At 57.1% G+C, this 18,687-nt stretch overlaps 4 protein-coding genes across 6 annotated transcripts in view; 3 read left to right on the top strand and 1 right to left on the bottom strand.

Moving 5' to 3' along the window:
• LOC127614745 (cofilin-2-like) overlaps window positions 1-12,700 on the bottom strand; it is an 84,599-nt gene extending 71,899 nt beyond the window's left edge. Inside the window, exon 1 of the mRNA XM_052086119.1 lies at window positions 12,697-12,700. The gene's annotated coding sequence lies outside the window, so the exon portion shown is untranslated. The remainder of the gene's footprint in view (window positions 1-12,696) is intronic.
• Window positions 457-10,714, top strand: mapkbp1 (mitogen-activated protein kinase binding protein 1). Its single transcript, XM_052086718.1, has 27 exons — window positions 457-868; window positions 1,826-1,917; window positions 2,768-2,830; window positions 2,894-2,951; window positions 3,052-3,222; window positions 3,336-3,473; window positions 3,555-3,737; window positions 3,966-4,126; window positions 4,336-4,534; window positions 4,612-4,746; window positions 4,839-5,047; window positions 5,126-5,217; window positions 5,476-5,601; window positions 5,688-5,758; window positions 5,826-5,947; window positions 6,010-6,085; window positions 6,156-6,267; window positions 6,346-6,409; window positions 6,495-6,792; window positions 7,198-7,380; window positions 7,463-7,573; window positions 7,789-8,035; window positions 8,122-8,338; window positions 8,431-8,621; window positions 8,694-9,149; window positions 10,033-10,118; window positions 10,207-10,714. Exons 1-27 carry the CDS (start codon window positions 749-751, stop codon window positions 10,456-10,458), a joined length of 4,233 nt encoding a protein of 1,410 aa, XP_051942678.1. The 5' UTR covers window positions 457-748; the 3' UTR covers window positions 10,459-10,714.
• Window positions 10,796-13,844, top strand: tbpl2 (TATA box binding protein like 2). Of its 2 annotated transcripts, XM_052086112.1 has the most exons (8): window positions 10,796-11,154; window positions 11,377-11,506; window positions 11,770-11,947; window positions 12,214-12,301; window positions 12,566-12,657; window positions 12,737-12,904; window positions 13,506-13,600; window positions 13,689-13,844. In XM_052086112.1, the coding sequence occupies exons 1-8, from the start codon at window positions 11,107-11,109 to the stop codon at window positions 13,763-13,765; spliced, it is 876 nt and encodes a 291-aa protein (XP_051942072.1). In that variant the 5' UTR covers window positions 10,796-11,106; the 3' UTR covers window positions 13,766-13,844. The 2 variants fall into 2 exon arrangements, with proteins under 2 accessions (XP_051942072.1, XP_051942073.1); XM_052086113.1 differs by lacking the exon at window positions 12,737-12,904.
• A 468-nt stretch (window positions 13,845-14,312) lies between these two features.
• Window positions 14,313-18,079, top strand: atg14 (autophagy related 14). 2 transcript variants are annotated; one of them, XM_052086104.1, is made up of 11 exons: window positions 14,313-14,751; window positions 15,535-15,597; window positions 15,675-15,717; window positions 15,795-15,876; window positions 15,977-16,214; window positions 16,693-16,922; window positions 17,004-17,121; window positions 17,198-17,288; window positions 17,403-17,488; window positions 17,558-17,732; window positions 17,956-18,079. In XM_052086104.1, the coding sequence occupies exons 1-11, from the start codon at window positions 14,486-14,488 to the stop codon at window positions 18,076-18,078; spliced, it is 1,515 nt and encodes a 504-aa protein (XP_051942064.1). In that variant the 5' UTR covers window positions 14,313-14,485; the 3' UTR covers window position 18,079. The 2 variants fall into 2 exon arrangements, with proteins under 2 accessions (XP_051942064.1, XP_051942065.1); XM_052086105.1 differs by lacking the exon at window positions 14,313-14,751 and adding an exon at window positions 14,913-15,375.
• The last annotated feature ends 608 nt before the right edge of the window (window positions 18,080-18,687 follow it).

Here is an 18,687-nt window from a genome sequence, read left to right on the forward strand (position 1 = left end):
GGCAGCAAACAACCAATTGACTGGTCGCCGCAGGTCAGGACATACAAACAATAGAATATTCACCAGCCAATCGCAAGGTGCGCCAACAAAATCGACTGGGCACCAGTCCAGGTCGTGTACATTCAATGGACACGTCGTCACCAGTCAATGTCAAGGTATGTATAGACAATGGAGTGGTCGCCAGGAATTGTCATGGAATGTATCGGCGAACTGAGTCATGGCCGATGAGTCACGGGGCGTATTGAAAATCCACCGGTCGCCAGTCAATGTCAGGGCATATCGAGTCAAGCAACGGAATGGTCGCCAGTCAATGTCAAGGCACATGTTGACAAACAGAATAGAGACAGAACTATATTGATGAAAACTCTTATTTTCATTTCTTGAAGTTTAGACATTTTTTTTACAAATATTCGAACGGGACGGCATGGTAATATGTTCTCTGTCAGAACACAAAGGTGCGACTTCCTTCAAGTTGTTTTACTTTGCAAGTGAAGACCGGAAACACTTGTGCCGCGTGATCCGCTGCGCCTGTGCAAATGTGTGCGCGTGAAAGTGTGTGCTCGTGACCGGGAGTCGCATCTCTTCCTTCTCCGCGGCGCCACGCTGCGATGCGGCACCGCAGCCGGCGACCCGGACCGGTCCAGACGCGCGAGGACAACTCTTGGGTGAGGCTTCAGTTGGGCTCGGCTGAGCGAGGTCGGACTCGCAGACGTCATGCCGCAGGGAGCTAGCCGCTAGCATCGAAGCTATGAGCGGCGACGGCGCAGGAGGAGGCGCCATCAGTCGCCGCATCAAGAACCTGCTCAGATCGCCGTCAATCAAGCTTCGGGGGCGGGGCCGAGCAACACGTCATCAGCTGGGCGACAAGGTGCGCGCCGAGAAAGCAACAGCTTTGTTCTTTCAATCTTCACGTACGATTGGTAGCGTTTAGCGCCTTTATAATATGCCGCCTGTGTATTTAAAACACGTGATACATTTATGGGTTACATTTATCCTGTATTGGTACGTTGACTTGCGAGTTGAATTCATTTCGCCACTGTATTTCTCTCATTAATACATGGTCATTTACGGATGGTCACGTGACATGTCGGGTGAATAACAGGACTTGTAATTGGAAAGTTGACAGTGTGACTGCAAAATTGACATGCGGTCATTTACCACATGATCAATTGACTTGTCGGTTGACACGCGGACCACAACATCAGGTTATGCGGCGTGTCATTTGACTGATATGACTTGAAATTTGAAAGTCAAACAATTTGCTTGAACCTTTACCACACACGTGGTCAGATGACCGGTCGTTTGTCGCATGATCGTGACCCCATCTGTCATGTGACCTATTGTTTGATTTGCATCCAGCCTGTGCAAATTCACTCCAGTTTCTGTGGTCCTCGGAAACCACATCCGGTCGAGTCACGCCGGAAGTGACGTCACGCGGCCTCCGCAGGAACCGGCCTGTGTATTTGGACACTGCTCTGGTTACTCAGCATTTGGTTATTTGTTACACTGTGATTTGTCTCGTGGTCATTTGGCACGTGTTTGAAGGCAGCCATCTTGTTTTGTGCGTATTTCAGAGCAAATGAAAAATCGTACGCGAACAAGCTAACAAATTGTGAACTGCTTTCCCAATGGTGAGAAAGATTTGCACGCTCGCGAGTGTGTCACAGTACCTATAACCGATAGTTTCCCCCACGTTAACGCCACTAACCCGTCCGTCAAGTCTCGGCAGTTCCTCCGGTCGTAAGTGCTGAGGGGGAGGGTCCCGTGACTTGGCAACAAGCTAGCAGATGCTAACATGTCACTCTGTTTCCTTTTCCCCGAGCAGGTGACCTTGGAGAAAGTTCTGGGCATCACGGCGCCCGGCAACCGCGCACTGTCGTGTGACCCCAAGACTGGACTCTTGGCATATCCCGCCGGGTGAGCGACTTGTCACGTTAGCGTCATGGGAGTAGCGACTTTGTCACTTCCCGTGAACGGGGGGGGGCTGCATTTGGCTAACACCAGCGATGTTGATAATGTCTTCGAACAAGGTTATTTATTTATTCCCCCCGCACCCCTTCCTTTTTATTAATGGAGAGATGCCGTAGCTTTTCACAGATCAAAGCCTTCAGGCCCGGGTCAAAGGTCAAGGTCACAATCGACCTTTTTTTTAGGAACTGGGACGCGATCACCACCAACAAGATGAAAATTTGCAGCGTATCACATCGAGTCACGTGTCAATTTATAGGCCTTTGTGAGGGCTTTCCGGATGTTTATTTATTTTAAAAATCTCCCCTCATGTGGTGACGTTGTGACTAAAAAAGGCTTTTGGGGGTCTGAAAGCCTTTGCAAAAGATTTGTTTTCGACGTGCGTGAACGGCATCCCGGTATGCATGTCACCTCGCCGGTCGGTCCTGTCGACGTGACGACTTGATGCGACGCACGCGAGTGAACAAAAGTGAATTGTGTCATCGGGGGGGGGGGGGGGGCGTAAGCGCAGCCTCGGGGAATGCCGGGAATGTTTCAGTCTGTAGAGCTCATCCTCCCCCGCCGCGGGCAAGCGGCCAATCGGGTGCAGGCGGACGAGGAGCCGATCTGATAAGTGGGCTGCTGCAGTTAAGGAGGAAAGGGGGACGAGGGGGGGGGGTGCTGAGGCTGCCAGCTCCAGTTAGCGTGATGAAGACGACGTCTTCTTCTGAAAAGACAATTCGCACATTATTAGCATTGCGATTGACATGTAGCGAACGGAATTTTCCCCCCAGTCGAATGCGCGTTTTCGTATGCGCAGGTGCGTCGTGGTCCTGCTGCATCCTCGCAAGAACAAGCAACGTCACATCTTCAACGCATCGAGGTAAGTTTGGGGGTGGGGGGCTGATTGGCGCCATTGCCACGGTAACGATCCGCCATTTTGCAGGAAGACCATTACCACCTTGGCCTTCTCGCCCGACGGCAAGCATGTCGTCACCGGCGAGGTGAGTCCCGCCCGGCGCGATCCCGCGGCCCCTCGCGCGGCGGCTCGCTTGACTCCTCCCCACCCCCCACCCCCCCCCCCCGGCGCCGTGTGCTCCTCAGAGCGGCCACATGCCGGCGGTGCGCGTGTGGGAGGTGGCGAGCGGCGTGCAGGCGGCGTCCCTCCAGGAGCACAAATACGGCGTGGCCTGCGTGGCCTTCTCCCCCAACGCCAAGTACATCGTCAGCGTCGGCTACCAGCACGATATGTTGGTGCACGTGTGGAACTGGAAAGTAAGCCACTCGTCCTTTTCCAAGCTTCGACTTCTCATAGGAGGGGGGGCCGCTCAGGACCAGAGAGAAAGCGCTCGTCCCCACATCGACTTCCCGTGTGTGTGTGTGTGTAGAAAGGCGTGGTGGTGGCGGCCAACAAGGTGTCGAGTAAAGTGACGGCCGTGTCCTTCTCGCACGACTCGTCCTACTTTGTGACGGCGGGCAACCGACACGTCAAGTTCTGGTACCTGGACCACAGCGGGACCTCCAAGGTGACACGGCGAGCCGCTCGAGCGCCGCCGCCGCCCGATTGGCGGGAACGAGTACGACCACCGCGTCTCTTGTCCGCGCAGGTCGGCGCCGCCGTGCCGCTGCTGGGCCGCTCGGCGCTGCTGGGGGAACTGAAGAACAACTTTTTCTGCGACGTGGCGTGCGGCCGAGGAGCGCGGGCGTCCTCCACCTTCTGCATCAGCGCCTCGGGCCTCCTGGTGCAGCTGGACCAGCGCCGCACGCTCCACAAGTGGGTGGAGCTACGCGTGAGTCTGCACTTTTGTCGCCGCGCGTGTGCGCTAGCATGCTAATGGCGAAAATCTCTCCTTCCTCTTCTTTTGCTTCCTGGGCAGAGGGTCGACGGCGCCCCCGTAAGTCCGAACACGGAGCCCCAACGTTCATGCGTCGCCTTTCTCTTCCTTTTGTTTTCATGCCTTGCAATCGAGTCGTCACGTTGCGATCGCCACCAATCAAAACGAAGATTTGCCCCACAGGCGTCGGCGGCCACGTGCTTGTGCGTGACGGACGAGCTGATCTTCTGCGGCTGCTCGGACGGCGCCGTGCGCGCCTTCAGCCCGCACACGCTGCACTTCCTCTGCACGCTGCCGCGCCCGCACTTCCTGGGCGTCGACGTCGCCGCCATGACCGATGCCAGGCAAGGAGGATATAATTCATTCACTCTCCTGAGTGCCTTTGTGGCTAACGTGCGGCCACGTCTCGCAACTGCGAGTTGACTTAGGCCGGGGGGGGGGGGGGGGGGGGTCTGAACGGTTGTCAAACGGTTAGCCGAGGATCGTTCGTAGCCTCGAACATGGAATGTTCTTTTTTTTCGACTGAACCCGAAAGCAATCTCTGTGCCCTCAGTGGTCTGTTCTGCGCGCGCCCCGACGCCCGCTACCCCGACACGGTGGCGCTGACCTACGACCCCAGCGGCGGTTGGCTGTCGTGCGTCTACAGCGATCACAGCGTCTACGTGTGGGACGCGGGCGACCTCCGAGAGCCGCGCCGGGTGGGCAAGCTCTACTCGGCGCTCTACCACGCCGCCTGCGTGTGGAGTCTGGAGGTCGGTTGGAGGGGTGTGGGGGGGGGGGGTTCTGCGGCGGGCCGCCGGACGATGAGACCCTCGCACGTCATCCGCAGGTGTTCCCCGAAGACGGACGAGAGGCGGGGAAGACGGCGCTCCCTTCGGGCTGCTTCCTGTCGTGCTCGTCGGACAACACCATCCGTGTGTGGAACGTCGACGGTCGACGCTTTCCCGCCAACGTCCTCAGCCACGTATGTGCGCTTTCTTTGGTTTTCGGCCCCCCCCCCCTTGCCCACCCCGAGGATCGAGACGGCACGACTGACTCTGGCCTCTGACCCCCCAGGATCTTCACAAGGTCATTTACGTGGAGGACAACCCGTCCGGCCTGCTGGACGCGGCCAGCGTCTCCTTGGCCGCCGTCGGCGAGAAGGCGGGGCAAAGCGCCCCCCCCGAGGCCCTGACGGCCGACCAGAGCCGCGCCGGCATCCGCTCGCTGACGGTCAGTCCCGACGGGCGGCACCTGGCCTCGGGGGACCGCGTGGGCGTCCTCAGGTTGGTGGCCACGCGGGGTGGGGTGGGGGGGGTTGCGGGGGCTGACGCCTCATCGATGGTGATGCGCGGCTGTTTCAGGGTGCACGACGTGCAAACCATGAAGGAGATCGTCAACGTTCAAGCTCACGACGGCGAAATTCTTTCCCTGGACTTCTCCCGAAGCGACACGGGTGAGATGTGGCGCCGGACGTCGTGTACGCGTCGCGTGTGCGCCATCTTGGATGTGGCAAGACATGTTTTGGCACGCAGATGGGGTGCGTGTTGCCACAGTAACGTCATCAACGGCCCGTAGCGTTCGGATCACCGCCCCTCCCCCGACTGACTTCAACGGGCACTTTTTCCCTTCGTGGTTTTTTTTCGGTTTCATCTCAAAGTCGGGCAAGTGAAATAGCGACCAGGGCAAACCATTTTTGCCGTGACCTCGTCAGGTGTGCAGTTTCTGGCCACCGCCAGTCGCGATCGCCTGATCCACGTGCTGGACGCGGCCCGCGACTACCGTTTGGTCCAGACCCTGGACGAGCACTCGTCTTCCATCACGGCGGTCAGATTCGCAGGTCAGTGGACTCCGAGCCCCCCCGTCCGTCCCCGTTGCGGCCGTCCCCCGACGTCATGGCCTCTTTCCCCGTCCGCCCCCCCCCAGCCAACCAGGGCAAAGTGCGGCTCATCAGCTGCGGCGCCGACAAGAGCGTGTACTTCCGCACGGGCCAGCAGGTGACGTCACGACCCCCCAATTCCCCCCTGAACGCCGCGGCGTGACCTCACGCAATCTTTGTCTCAGACGGACGGCGACGTGGCGTTCACGCGAACGCATCACGTGGTGAGGAAGAGCACGCTGTACGACATGGACGTGGAGCCCACCAGGAAGTACGCCGCCATTGGTTGCCAGGACCGCAGCATCAGGTGACTCCGCCTCCCCCGCCTCGCGCCCGCCGATGAAGACGATGACGGTGGTGCTCGCGCAGGATCTTCAACATCAGCAACAGCAAGCAGAAGAAAATCTACAAAGGGTCTCGGGGAGAAGACGGAACGCTCATCAAGGTGAGAAGGCAACGGGGGGGGTGGGGGGGGTCATCATCATCACCTTGGTGTTCATCTCGTTGGTGCTCAGGTGCAGATCGACCCGTCAGGCCTCTACATCGCCACCTCCTGTTCGGACAAGAGCATCAACATCTTTGATTTCTACTCTGGCGAGTGTGTGGCCACCATGTTTGGACACTCGGGTTAGTCGGGGGGGGTGAGGGGGGGGGGTGCTTGCGGGCGCGTGCGTTTGACCCTCCGTCGTTCTCTGTGTCCATCAGAGGTGGTCACTGGCCTCAAGTTCAGCAGCGACTGCACGCGCCTCATCAGCGTGTCGGGCGACAGGTACGACCCCAACGACAACCGGCGCGAACACTCGGGACGCGCGGACTGACCACCCCCCCCCCCACGCCCCCCCGCGTGTGCGCAGCTGCATCTTCGTTTGGCGTCTCAGTCCCGAGCTGACCCTGCGGATGCGTCGGCGCGTGGCTGACCTGAAGGTTCCGGGGCGGGGCCGCTCGGGGAAGCCCCCCGGGGAGGCGGGGGCCCCTCGCGTCGTCGCCATGTCGTCAGAGGAGGAGGAGGAGGAAGAGGAGGGTGCGTGTTGCCATAGTAACGTCATCAAGCTTGCTCACCGATATAAAGCCGCGTCTGTGTTTTGTTTTCCCCTCAGCCGAGGCGTCACGTGGCACCAAGATGGTGAGTTGACTTTTCAGCGGCGCTCTTTTTACTGATTTGCTTTTTTTTTTCTGATTTGGGGGCTCTTGGTGTCCAGACACTATGTCGACGCCAGCTCAGAACTTTCATTGTGACAAAAAGTGCACTCTTGCGCCCTCGTGTGCCACGTTGATGTTGAGAAACGACTGAAGTGAGTCGCGGAGTTTCTTTTGGACAAAACCAGTGCTTTGCCGTCACGGTGTTGAGGAATTATGTCCAAGTGAGTTGAGGAGTTGTCTTTTGAATCAAAACGGTGCCTTGTCATCATCTTCCGGCATCCCTGTGACAAGGAACTCTGTTGAAGTGAGTCAAGGAGTTTCATTTGGCCAAAAAGAGTGCTTTGCTGCCATTTTGTGGCATATTCCTGTAACAAAATGGTGGAAAAGGTGCAACTGCAAGTAGTTCCCGTTTGCTAGCATGTTAGCCCTTCTTCCCCCCCCCCCACCCCGTCCCCTCCTCAGGCCCCACCAGACGGGCGACTGCCTCGCCGCCGCTGGGCCCGGACCTCGTGCGGTGACGACGCCGGCGACGTTGCCATGGTGACATCCATGTTGGACCTCAGACAGCTGGACTCGTACTGCTCCACTGGCGGCTTGCCGGTAAGCGTCTGGGGCCGTTCCAAAATGCCAGCTTGCGCCCTAATCTTTGTTTAACCCCCCCCACCCTCCCCGCCTGATGAAGACGCTCCCACTCGACGACGGCCTCGCGCCGTGCGGCCCCCGGGGCATCTGGATCTCGGGGGCGGGGCTTCACAGGGCCGATCAGCAGCTGGGAAGTCGCCTCAGTCTCCAGGTGAGCGATGGACATCAGATAAGAGTTGAGTTGATGCCACGTTGGCGCCATATTGGATGTGGCAAGACATATTTTGACACGACGACGACATACTGTATTTGGATTCTAGAATCTCATCTCAGAAAGAGGAGTGAAATTCTTTCAGGTCGGGAACATCTCGTCTGGGCGTCCGTCGCATGTCCGCATGTCCGCATGTCCAGTTTCCATCCCGACAGGTGGAGCACACGGAGGTGCTGGCCGATCCCAGGCCGGACTTCACCTCGCTGTCCCACCCGACGGCGGAGAGGGAGCCGCCCGTGCTGTTTCCTGACCAATGGGAGGACAGAGTGAGCCCGAGCGGCGACTTTGAGGTGAAGGCCGCCAGTCCTCCGAGCGGACAGGACGACAAACCCAGTCCGGACAGCGGTTGCTCTCTCAGATTCAACTCCAGGACCTCCAGTCCTGACAGGACGGCGGCCAAAAGTGAGACGTTGGGCGTTTCTTGCCTACTGGGCTGCTGAAAAAAAAAAACGGCAATCAAAAGGTCCGTGTCACATTTCCCCCGCCAGACGAGGAGCCGACGGATCGCCTCAGCGATGACGCCGACTCCTTGGACGAGGACGAGGACGCCGGCCCGGTCCCGCAGACTCCGGACCAGGAGGCCTTCCTCAAGAAACACTTTGCCACGCTGGCCGACGTGGCGGAGGGACCCACCGCAAGCGCTCGCAGCTCCAGCGAGAGCCTCAGCATGTCATCCAGGTTCCTCTGCCAGAGCTCCTCTGCCAGGTAGAACCTGGCCTCGCGTAGGATGCGTCCGGTCTTGGTTTCACTCCTCGTCGCCATTGTGTTCCTCTTCATGTTCTGATTTTGTCCCTCAGCCTAACCGTCCCCAAGATAGACGCTTCGGAAACCGCGTCCTACCCTGAGGTTCGGGAACAGGAACCGAGCATGACGCGGACTTCCGGCCAAACAGGAAGTTGTCGGCCAGAACAGGAGGAGGAGGAGGAACAGGACCTCGCCACTTCCACAGAAAAGGAGTCGGCCCATTGGCGGATCGCGGCTGGCACGGGTAGCGTATTCACAATCCGAAGATCCATGGTGCGAAGCACCTGATGGGCGCGTTTTGTTTTCTTGTCGGCAGACGGCGCGATCCTTCGGCGTCCCACCTCCCTCCCCTCGGCCCCCCGACGCACCGCCGCCGCAGCCCAGCCGCATCAGATCCTCGGCTCCGACGGCCCCGGGTCTCCCCGCCGGGCGATTGCCGCCGCGACGCCGCCCCGGAAGAGCTCGCCCCCCTCGGCGGGCCCCCTGCGCTCTTACATGAGTCCGACCGCCAGCTCCGCCGCCAAAATGTCTCGCTCCGCCTCGCTGGGCGACGCCCTCAACCGAGTGGGACTGACGGCGTCGGGCGCTTGCCGATCCCCCACTGCCGCCGCCCCCGCCGCGTCTTCTTCTTCCTCGCCGGGTTGCCAAGGTAACCAGGCCTCCCCGCTGCCCCGCCGCCTCCTGCCGCCTGACAAACCTTGCGTGGCGTCCGCGGAGTGCACCGCACCTTCCGGGCCCCCGCCGCCCGCTCCCGAGCCGCAGGACGACGCAGGTTTGGACTCTTCTCTTCCTCATGCCTTCATCCTGTCATCTTTCCGTCTGGGCTCGCCTTCATCATCCCTCCTCTTCCTGTCTGTCACCAGCCGGTGAGATGCTGTTCCCCCCCCCCCTCACTCCTTTTATCTGTCGTCCACACCACAGACATGCGGTCCCTCCATTAGCTTAGCCGCTTATGCCAAAAGCTTACGTTGGAGCTGGTGATGGTTAAAGTTAGTTTTGCCTTGAACTGCCAATGTTGGATTCCAAAGTTAGCTTCCAGCATTCCTCCGCGTGCGGCTCATGACATTATCTCCAACGTCGGGGGCTTCCATCGTTATCTTCATCGTTATTTCCCAACATTAGCATCTGCGGTTGGCTTTACGGAAGACCGGTCGCTTGCCGCGTTAGCTTCAACATTGGCTTCCGTTTGTCAACTTCTAAATTTAGCTCCAACGTGAGTTTCCAACTTTCCGCTAGCGTGGCAGCAAGACCTACATTAGCTCGCACTGTTAGCATCACTTTTAGCTTCCGACGTTTGATTCCCAAGTTAGCTTCGCTGTTCCAAGTTTAGTTTCCAACATTTATCTCTAATGTTAGCCCTAATGAAGATCAATATTTGACTCAATGAGCTCGGGTCATCATTATTTTTCATCATTAGAAGGTGTAGTTAGCTTCCAAAGTTACGGTTCAAACCGTTAGCTTGCCAAGTTAGCTTCAATATTGGCTTTCAACATCAACTTCCAACTTAGGTGGAGCAAATAATTTCAGGAGACTTGGCCAATTCTGAATAGGTGGGGGTCGACGGTGTGCCTGTGGTCTGCCCCGCCCCCCCCCCCCCCTCACGACATGTCACGTGATCTGCCCGAGTTGTCCATTTGACACGTTTCTCGCCGCAGACCCGCCGACCCGGATTGATTCCTGCCGAGCGCTGACCACTCAGTTGCTGAGCTGCTTCAAGCGAACCACCCACCTCTACAGGAAGGTACTCTGCCCTCCCCCAACTTCCTGCCCCCCCCCCCCCCAACTCCCACGTCTGCTCCAACATGGCTGCCTCTTTTTGCCCCCTGCAGGTGAGCGGCACTTGTTCGGACGACGGCGACCCTGAGGACAGGCAAATGGCTGCTCTCCTGTCTGAAGCCCTCCAGGCCATGAGGGCGGAGCTCCAGTCGCTGCCGCTGGGACCGGGCGGCGGCGACGGCGGTGACGCCGGGACCCTCGCGGGGACGGCGGACCGGGAAAGGACGGCGGCTCTCCTGGAGGAGTACTCCATGCTGCTTCTGCAAGCTGTTCACAGGAAGCTGGGACCCCTCCCACCCTCCTAGGACCCCAATCAACCTCCCCTCCCCCTTTTTTTTCTCACCATTTTCAACATCACTTCCTGTTTATGGGAGAGACTTCCTGTTGACTGTGTAGAGACGACTGCACTTTGACCGTTAACAATCACTTCCTGTTCTCTGGAACCATTGAACCCAAATGGATGATTGACAGACATCTGACCCCCCAGGAGAACAAGGTGCACAAGTCACATGACTTCTTTGGCTTTTTAAAAATGTTCTTAAATAAATGTTTTCATTAAAAGTCTCCTGTTCTGAGTGTGGATCGCTGCACGTGAGCGCCTTTCTCCTTATTATTAGCCTGGACGTTCACCTGTTAGCATGGCACCTCGTTTTGGGGGTTTCCAGGCAGAAGCCAAATTAGCATAGATGTTAGCATGTTAGCGTCTCTCCAAAGCGCAATAGAGCTCACTGTGCAAGATGGGTCCTGAAAGAGCTGAAAAGAATGAAACGTCAAGGAATGCGCCGTTGGCTAACACAACGAGAGACAACCCGTCATTGGTTGACTTTGCCCATCATGACCTGCAAGATGTGTGGGGGTGGGTGTTCATCATGATGGGATTGGATGCAGCTGGGCCCGGTAGCATCTCAGGAAAGTCCTGGTCAAGTCTTGGATGGTGGCATGCGCTTTGAGTCATGGACGAATCGGCGCTGGAGCGTTACTTCGATGACTCCATTGCAAATGTGAGTGAGTGGCCGGCCGTCGGGGGGGCCCGTCTCCAATCGTCCTTTGCGATACTTTGCTTCAATTACGCCGCGTTTGCTTCATGGCGCCGGACGGTCACTGACATTGTTAGCTCGTTGAATGTAGCATAGCGCTTCGAGTTAAATTGAATTGTAATGATTAAGAGTTGGCCCAGCGGCAATGATTCGGCGTTAAGTGGCGAGTGGTTTTTTGCCGGGCAGGACTCGGGCTTCCTGAACGGGGATGATGCGGACCTCCCGAGCACGCCGAAGCCAAGCGGCGAGCTGGCCGACGACCTGGACCTCAGCTTTCTGCCTGACGAGTTGAGCGGCAACGCGTGCGATGCGGAAGGTAGCGGCCGCCTCCACCGCTGCGCCGCATCCGTCGCCTCCTGGATCCTTCTGCTGGCGCTGCTCATTTGGCCAATCGATCGCGATTCAAATATTTGACTTAATCGGGTAGATGCATTTAAAGCTGCTTTTCCAAGATTGACCTCACCGAGGTGGGAGCACAAATTCAAAATGGCCAGGCCAAACTGAGGCAACCGAGGACTCCTTAAGTCTGGATGGCTGAAATGTCAAGTAAGAGTCTTCGTGGCTTCCTTTTGAATGCAGGGAGTGGCAGCGGCGGGGGCGTGGCCCTGGCATCCCACCATGAAGCTGAAGACCGACCATCTTCATCCTCCTCGCAAACGGCCAACGATAGCGCCGTCTTCTGCCCCATGACCCCCATGACGCCCATGACCCCCATGACCCCCATGACGGAGAGGTCAGGGATCGTCCCGCAGCTGCAGTAGGTCCAGGTGCCATATTCTTGGATGCCTTGTCGGCTCCCCTGCGTCAGAGGGTGCGGCAAAGGAACGGTGAACCTATTCTTGCTGCCGTTGGCGTACGCGGTCACGTTTTCCATTCTCTTTTGTCGTCCATGTTCTTATTCCTGCTCAAGTGCCGGTTACTGCGCAAGTTCATGCTTCTCTTCAGGGGGTCCGATGTCGATGTTCATGTTGCCGCCGCACTTGGCCACCCTACGCATGCCGTCTCTGGTGTATGTGTGCGCAGGAACATTGTCTCCACGGTAAACCTGGGTTGTCCTCTGGACCTCAAGTTCATCGCCCTTCAAGCCAGAAATGCCGAGTACAACCCCAAGGTGGCTAGCGCAAGACAAGCTCACTAGTTGAAGGCATGTTTAGCACGGCGCATTTAGCATGAGCGTTTTGAGCTGTAGCGGGTTTAGCTTGGGATGTTAAACATTAGCGTGCCTGGCCCAAAACGTTCAGCGTTAGCATGTTTATGTCAGCGTCCTTAGCATCCGCGTATTGAACTCGGCATGTTCGGTTCACCATCAACAGTTTATCACTATTTGCTTAGCATCTGAAGCGTTAGCATTTGTGGCGCGTTTTGGCGTTTGCAGCGCTTCGCCGCCGTCATCATGAGGATCCGCGAGCCCAGAACCACGGCGCTGATCTTCAGTTCTGGGAAGATGGTCTGCACCGGGGCCAAGAGGTCGATAGCATCACCGTCAGGCGCTCGGGCCCGTCCCAAGTGCCGCTTCTTAACGGCGGTCTTGTGTGAGCGTGCGCAGCGAGGAGCAGTCCCGACTGGCGGCCAGGAAGTACGCCCGCGTGGTGCAAAAGTTGGGCTTCCCCGCTCGCTTCTTGGACTTCAAGATCCAGAACATGGTGGCCAGCTGCGACGTCTGCTTCCCCATCCGGCTGGAGGGCCTGGTCCTGACCCACCAGCAGTTCAGCAGGTCGCAGCTTCGACGCGCTTGCTCTCTGCGCAACGTCGTTGCACGTCGCATGGTGTTACATGTTCTTATCCCTGTTCAGGTTCTCAGTTAGGTGACTGTGCATGTTCCTGATGAAGTATTTGATACTGGACAACTTGTTGTTTCTGCACATTTCTTTCTTTCCTGCGTTGTTACTGTTCTCGTTTCTTGCTCATGTTCTTGACACTGTTCTGCTTCTGTTCATGTAAATGTTTCTTCTAAAGCTCTCGGTGAAGTCCTCGGGTCTGCTACTGCAAATCACGTTTCAGCCGAAGTTCTCGATCACGTCGCTGCACATGTTCTGGATCTTGTGCTCACCCCGCTTATGTTATTGTTCCTGCGCCATTTCTTTACATTGTTTTCAATCTTGTTACTGTTGTTCATGTTCCCAATCTTGTCACTGGTGGATGTTCTTGATCCTGTTGTTGCGCCTGCTGTTGTCTATCCTGTTCTTGCTCAAATTTCCAATTTTGTGACCACTAATCTCATTTCGGATAGAGTTCTCAATCATATTTATGGGGCACGATCTTAATCCTGGTAGCGTGGCGTTAATTGATGGGCTAACTGAACCGTTCCTGTGCAGTTACGAGCCCGAGTTGTTTCCGGGCCTGATCTACCGGATGGTGAAACCTCGGATCGTTCTGCTCATCTTCGTGTCGGGCAAAGTCGTCCTGACTGGTAGGTGCCGCTCGGTTGGCCTCCAGATCTCAATCAATCAACCACTCGATCGATCAACGGGCTGCCACTCGGTCCGCTTCCATCGCAGGTGCCAAAGAGCGCGGCGAAATCTACGAAGCATTCGAGAACATCTACCCCATCTTGAGAGGCTTCCGAAAGCAGTGACGTCTCTTCTGGCTCATTTGTAAATATTTGATGGCACTTTGTTTTAGACGTTCACCATCAGAACACAAAAGTAGAAAAATAAAAACAAATCTTGATGTGAATAAACGCGAGTTATAATGTTTTTTGTTTTTGTCCGGTCACCAACTAAATTCAGGACTGGTCGCCAGGCAAAACTGGTGCACCAAAGCCAGTCCACTGCTTTTCATTTGTCCAAAATCACCGTCACTTTCCTGGCTTCTTGGTCCAACGTGCTCCGCAATCAAGTCGGCCACCTTCAAGTGGCAGAGGTAACCCAAACAGATTTTGGATAATGGATTGGGTCAATTCTCGAAAAGAGGTTCAAAAATGGATTCTGAAATTGAATCGTATCACATCATTCATTCTTGGTTTCCATTCACACCTGAACATGTTTTGGTCACGTGAGGAAAACAAACCTGCTCGTGCTTTGCCATTGTTGACCTTCAGCGGTAGCCCCGCCCGTCTTCACTTACGTCATGACATCAACAAAACAACCCGGAAGCGGGGCTCGGATCGCCTTCGCCGTGTTTGCTGGTCTCGCGCGGACGCGCACTGGAAAACAACGTTTGACGTCACCATGGGCGCTTCGCGAGTGTTGACGTCGTCGACCAGTTATGCTGTTAGGTGATATTTCAGAAGAAGAAGAAAAAAAAACACGCAGGCGCGCACGCAAAACGAATTAGCCGTTCATCCCGCGCCGGCATGACGTCGTCGGCGGGGCTGCCGCCGCTCGCAGGCGACCGAGGAGCCTCGCGCCCCGCGGGCAGGCCGCCGCCCGCGCCTCTTCGCCCGCATCAGGCCGCGGCGGCGGCCGCCGGCGTCATGGTCGAGTCCGTCGATGACGCGGAGGGTCTTTTTGTGGCGGTGGAGCGCTGCCCGCTGTGCAGCACGTCCCGCCGGAGGCTGACGTGCGCCCGTTGCGTGCGGGCCGGAGACTTCGTGTACTTGGACGGCAGAAACGCGGAGAGGTGAGAGCGACGCGGAACCGCGCGGGCGTCTTTGTCCGCGTCCGATTGACCCACCGCGTATTACGTCCGTCAGCCGATGATGTCAGATGTTTGACGCGACGTCATCTGAAACGGAAGCTCCCTCTTTACATCGGCGTCACTGTCACCGTCCAAAACGACGCAGATGCTCGGAAAATGAGAGACGGGCCACCTCGCGTAGACCCGCGGGACCCGTCGCAACGTAGCATTCGCCAAACATGAGCCGTAACGGGGAACGACTGCTTTGTTTTCTCGAGGATGACCGCGCGCTTCATGAGCTTCCCTTTCCCGAATGTTTATTTGAAGTGGAAACGCGAGACACTCACGCGCGCCTCGTTTGCGTCCCGGTGGTTGTTTTAGCCCAGTTGGTCGCTCGCGTTAGTTAGCGCCGAAGCTAATTCGAGCTCTGCTAGCAGTTAGCCGAGTGCAGTCGATGGCTTCCTGCTAAAAGTAACACTAAAGCCTTCATTTCCCCCCCAGAAATGCTACTTGACGAAATCATATCACGTCAAATTCGATTTTAAAGACAAACTTTGGTTTGGGCAGGTTTGAATTGTTTTTTTTTGGTTATTGTTCACCTCGACGTTCTCCGACCATGCTCAGAGGGTGGGCACTTTTGTTGAATATGATTTTTTTTCTCCGTACGCTGTTACTTAATTCTAAATCCGGCGTGGTCAACGAATTGTACAAAACTTAAATTTTAAAGTGTTCCGTCATTAAGTTCGGATTGGTTGGGACGTGCCGATCTTTGTGTCCACGCTGCAGGTGCGCAGACAAGATGACGAGGCTTAAGACTCTGAAAGAAGAGAAGGAACAACTGCAGCACAGGTGAGTGACTTTGTGCCGGTCCATGTGGCCGCTTTTGCTCCGTGGTCACGGAAGCGCCTCCTGGTCCTCCTCCGCAGGGTCATCCGCGCCATGCACAGGAAGCTGCGGACCGACGAGATGGTGAGTTTGACCGGTCGCCGTTGGCGGCGGGGCGCGTTTGACGGCGAGTCTTTTTTTTTTTTTTTTGGCGTCCGCAGAAGTGGAAGATCATGTGGTGCCGCGTGAAGATGGAGCAGATCAACCAGGCGCTGACCTGCGCGCAACAAGAAGTCAAGAGCGGTGAGCCGACTCGGTTGGGGACATGGAGGCCTTTTCTCATCCGAGAACTTTTGACTCGCCAAGCGGTCAAAATGACGTCGACGTCATCCGTGATTGTCAGACAAGGAGCTGCTGCTGCAGTCCCAGGAAGAACGCCAGCGCCTCCAGCGCCGCGCCAACCGCCACCGGCAGAAGCAAGACAAGATCGAGCGGCACAACCGCCGTCTGGGCGAGCTGCTGGAGCGACGCCGGCGGGAGCTGAGCGGGCGACTGGCGGAGCTGGCGGCCACGCGGCGCCATCACGTGGCCGAGTTGATGGCGCACATCTTCCCCACGCGGGAAGAGAAGGGCTGCAGCAGGTGAGCTACGCCGGCGGCCATCTTGTGCGTGTGCGCGAGCCTGCTAGCCGACGCGTTAGCTTCGCTGGATGTGTGTTTTTTTTTCCCAAATATCAGAGTTAGCTTTAGCATCCCCCCCCCCAAAAAAAATCGAAATCGGTGATGCACGAGGTCTCCGGTTTTGCACCGATTAGCGTGCTAACGTTCTGGGTGGGGCCCGACCTTGGCTTTTTAATGAATGAATGAATTGTATTAGTTTGTTTATTTTGGGCTGGTCTTAGCGTTGGCATCCAAAAACCGCATCACGAATGTGCATCATGAATCAAGTCTCTCGATGAAGATGATGGCAGCAAAGCGCTACTTTTGTCCACTTTGACTTCAACGTAGAATGTGAGCAAAGCGTCACGTTAGTCTGAATGGATCGCCTCAACTCACCCGTCAACGTAGTTGAAGCTAACAGAAGCTAACACAACCCCCCTCCCCCTCTCCCCCCCCCCAGAGACCCCGCCGACGTGGTCTCCGAGTGCGACGCGACGCTGACGTCCAGCACGGTGAGCGAGCTGGCGGAGGCGCGCAGGACCACCTACCTGTCGGGCCGCTGGATCTGGGATGACCAGAACGGGGAGACCAGCGTCAGCATCACGGGGCCCGCCGTCACGTTGCCTAGCAACGGGGACTGCTCGGCCTACTACGGCCGGGCGGACGACAAGAGCGGCAAGCACGGCCCCGGTCGGTCTCGCCTCTGCCGATACGCTTTGTTTAGCGCCGCCCGTTTGAAGTTGAGTCCGAGGCCTCCGTGTCCCCTTTCAGAACTGGACCACATCAACCCGGCGCACACCATCAGCGCCGCTCTGTGCTACGCCACGCAGCTGCTCACCGTCTTGTCGCACATCCTGGATGTCGTCCTCCCCAAGAAGCTGTGCAACAGGTGCACACCCGACCGCCGCCTCGTGGTTTATTTTTGATTTTTTGATTTTTTTTTTTTTTTTTTTTGCCCCCTCCAGCGAGTTCTGCGGCGACAGCCTGAGTCGCTTCCGCTTCACACGCGCGCTCAGCAAGCTCAACGCCAACACGCTGCATCTGTGCTTCTCACAGGTAAGCGCGCCAATCGGTCGCCGGGACGTGCGTTTTGGCAGACGATCGGTCGCACTTTTTTTTTTTGGGGGGGGGGGGTGTAATTGTAAAACCCACCTGTCCGTGTGCACTCAGCACGTAGACTGCGACAAGCTCCACCCGCACCACACCCTGCGCAACATCATGTTCCTGGTCTCGGCCGCCAACCCCGACCTGGGCAGGTGAGGTGGCGACGGCGCGGGTTGTGCCGGCGACCCGCCCGCCGACCGATCGTGCCGCCTCTGCTTCAGGACGGGTCCGTTCGAGGTGAGCGCCGACCTGGAGGAGTCGATGGAGCTGGTGGAGCCCGAGGCCTCGGGAGCCGTGGAGGAGAGCGGCGACGAGGCCGTCACCGACGACGAGACCGACCTCGGCACCGACTGGGAGACCGTCCCCAGCCCGCGCTTCTGCGACATACCCTCGCAGGTAGCGCCCACCTTCCGCCACCGCCCGTCTTTGCTACCGCGGAGGAAAATGCGCAAAATGATGCCCTTGCGCCACGGGGCCACTAGGGGGAGCTTGGACTCCCTTCAATGCAATGCGACTCCACTTTTACCCCCCCCCCCCCCAATTTATTTCGTTGCTCCCGCCTTGCAACGCGGGAACGTGGTCAAATCTGAATCCGCTGTTGTCCCCCCCCTCCCCGCAGCCGATGGATCTCTCCCAGAGCGCGCTGCAGGTGTCCCAGCCGTCCGTCATCACGGGAGGGATGATCTCATCGGCGGCGGCCTCCGTCACGTCCTGGTTCCGAGCGTACACGGGTCAGCGCTGAGCTTGCCACTCGGACGAGGGGGGGGGGGGGCAACGCCGCACGGGGGGACACCACCTCCTGCTTCCACCCAACCCCCCACATCCCCTTTTTGTGTGTGTGTGTGAGAGGACACTGGTTACCATGGCGACAAGGGACACTGTTTACATGGCTCTTCTGATTGACACTCGCCTTTTTACCGAAAAGGCAATCTGACAAACGGTGGGCGGGACACACTGACACCACTTTTCGAGACCGTGCGGTGCCAATAGGATCGTTTTTTTAAAGAACTGTTTCCATACCGCGGCCAATCTTCACGCCCATTCATGCGGACGTTGCTCATGATGTTGTTTGTTATTTTCCCTGAAAGCTTGAAGCGAAAATACAAAGTCGAGATTCGGGATAGGTGAGTATTGATTCTCCTCGGCGACGCTTTGACACACACAGGCAAAGCATCATCGGCATCCGAACGAAAGCTTTTTTGTTTTCTTCCTGTCCTTAAATAAAAATGTTGTTTCTCAAAAGGACTCCAGTATCGGTGAAAAGTGAAGAGTTGCGCTGGTATCGGTCCGAAAAGGCGTGCTAAGGTTCCATGTCGTCGTGCGCCCATCATCCGCTTTCTCAGGGCGTCGT

Source organism: Hippocampus zosterae, chromosome 14 (genome assembly GCF_025434085.1).
Source record: "Hippocampus zosterae strain Florida chromosome 14, ASM2543408v3, whole genome shotgun sequence".
In the NCBI taxonomy this organism is placed as follows: Eukaryota; Metazoa; Chordata; class Actinopteri; order Syngnathiformes; family Syngnathidae; genus Hippocampus; species Hippocampus zosterae.

Coding starts and splice junctions, on each gene's coding strand:
- atg14 (XM_052086104.1), top strand. CDS start 14,486: ATGACGTCGTCGGCGGGGCTGCCGCCGCTCGCAGGCGACCGAGGAGCC. Junction 15,598..15,674: donor AAGGAACAACTGCAGCACAG/GTGAGTGACTTT, acceptor CCTCCTCCGCAG/GGTCATCCGCGCCATGCACA. Junction 16,215..16,692: donor GAAGAGAAGGGCTGCAGCAG/GTGAGCTACGCC, acceptor CCCCCCCCCCAG/AGACCCCGCCGACGTGGTCT.
- mapkbp1 (XM_052086718.1), top strand. CDS start 749: ATGAGCGGCGACGGCGCAGGAGGAGGCGCCATCAGTCGCCGCATCAAG. Junction 2,952..3,051: donor AGCATGTCGTCACCGGCGAG/GTGAGTCCCGCC, acceptor TGTGCTCCTCAG/AGCGGCCACATGCCGGCGGT. Junction 8,036..8,121: donor TGACAGGACGGCGGCCAAAA/GTGAGACGTTGG, acceptor TTCCCCCGCCAG/ACGAGGAGCCGACGGATCGC.
- tbpl2 (XM_052086112.1), top strand. CDS start 11,107: ATGGACGAATCGGCGCTGGAGCGTTACTTCGATGACTCCATTGCAAAT. Junction 11,948..12,213: donor GGGATCGTCCCGCAGCTGCA/GTAGGTCCAGGT, acceptor ATGTGTGCGCAG/GAACATTGTCTCCACGGTAA. Junction 12,905..13,505: donor ACCCACCAGCAGTTCAGCAG/GTCGCAGCTTCG, acceptor GTTCCTGTGCAG/TTACGAGCCCGAGTTGTTTC.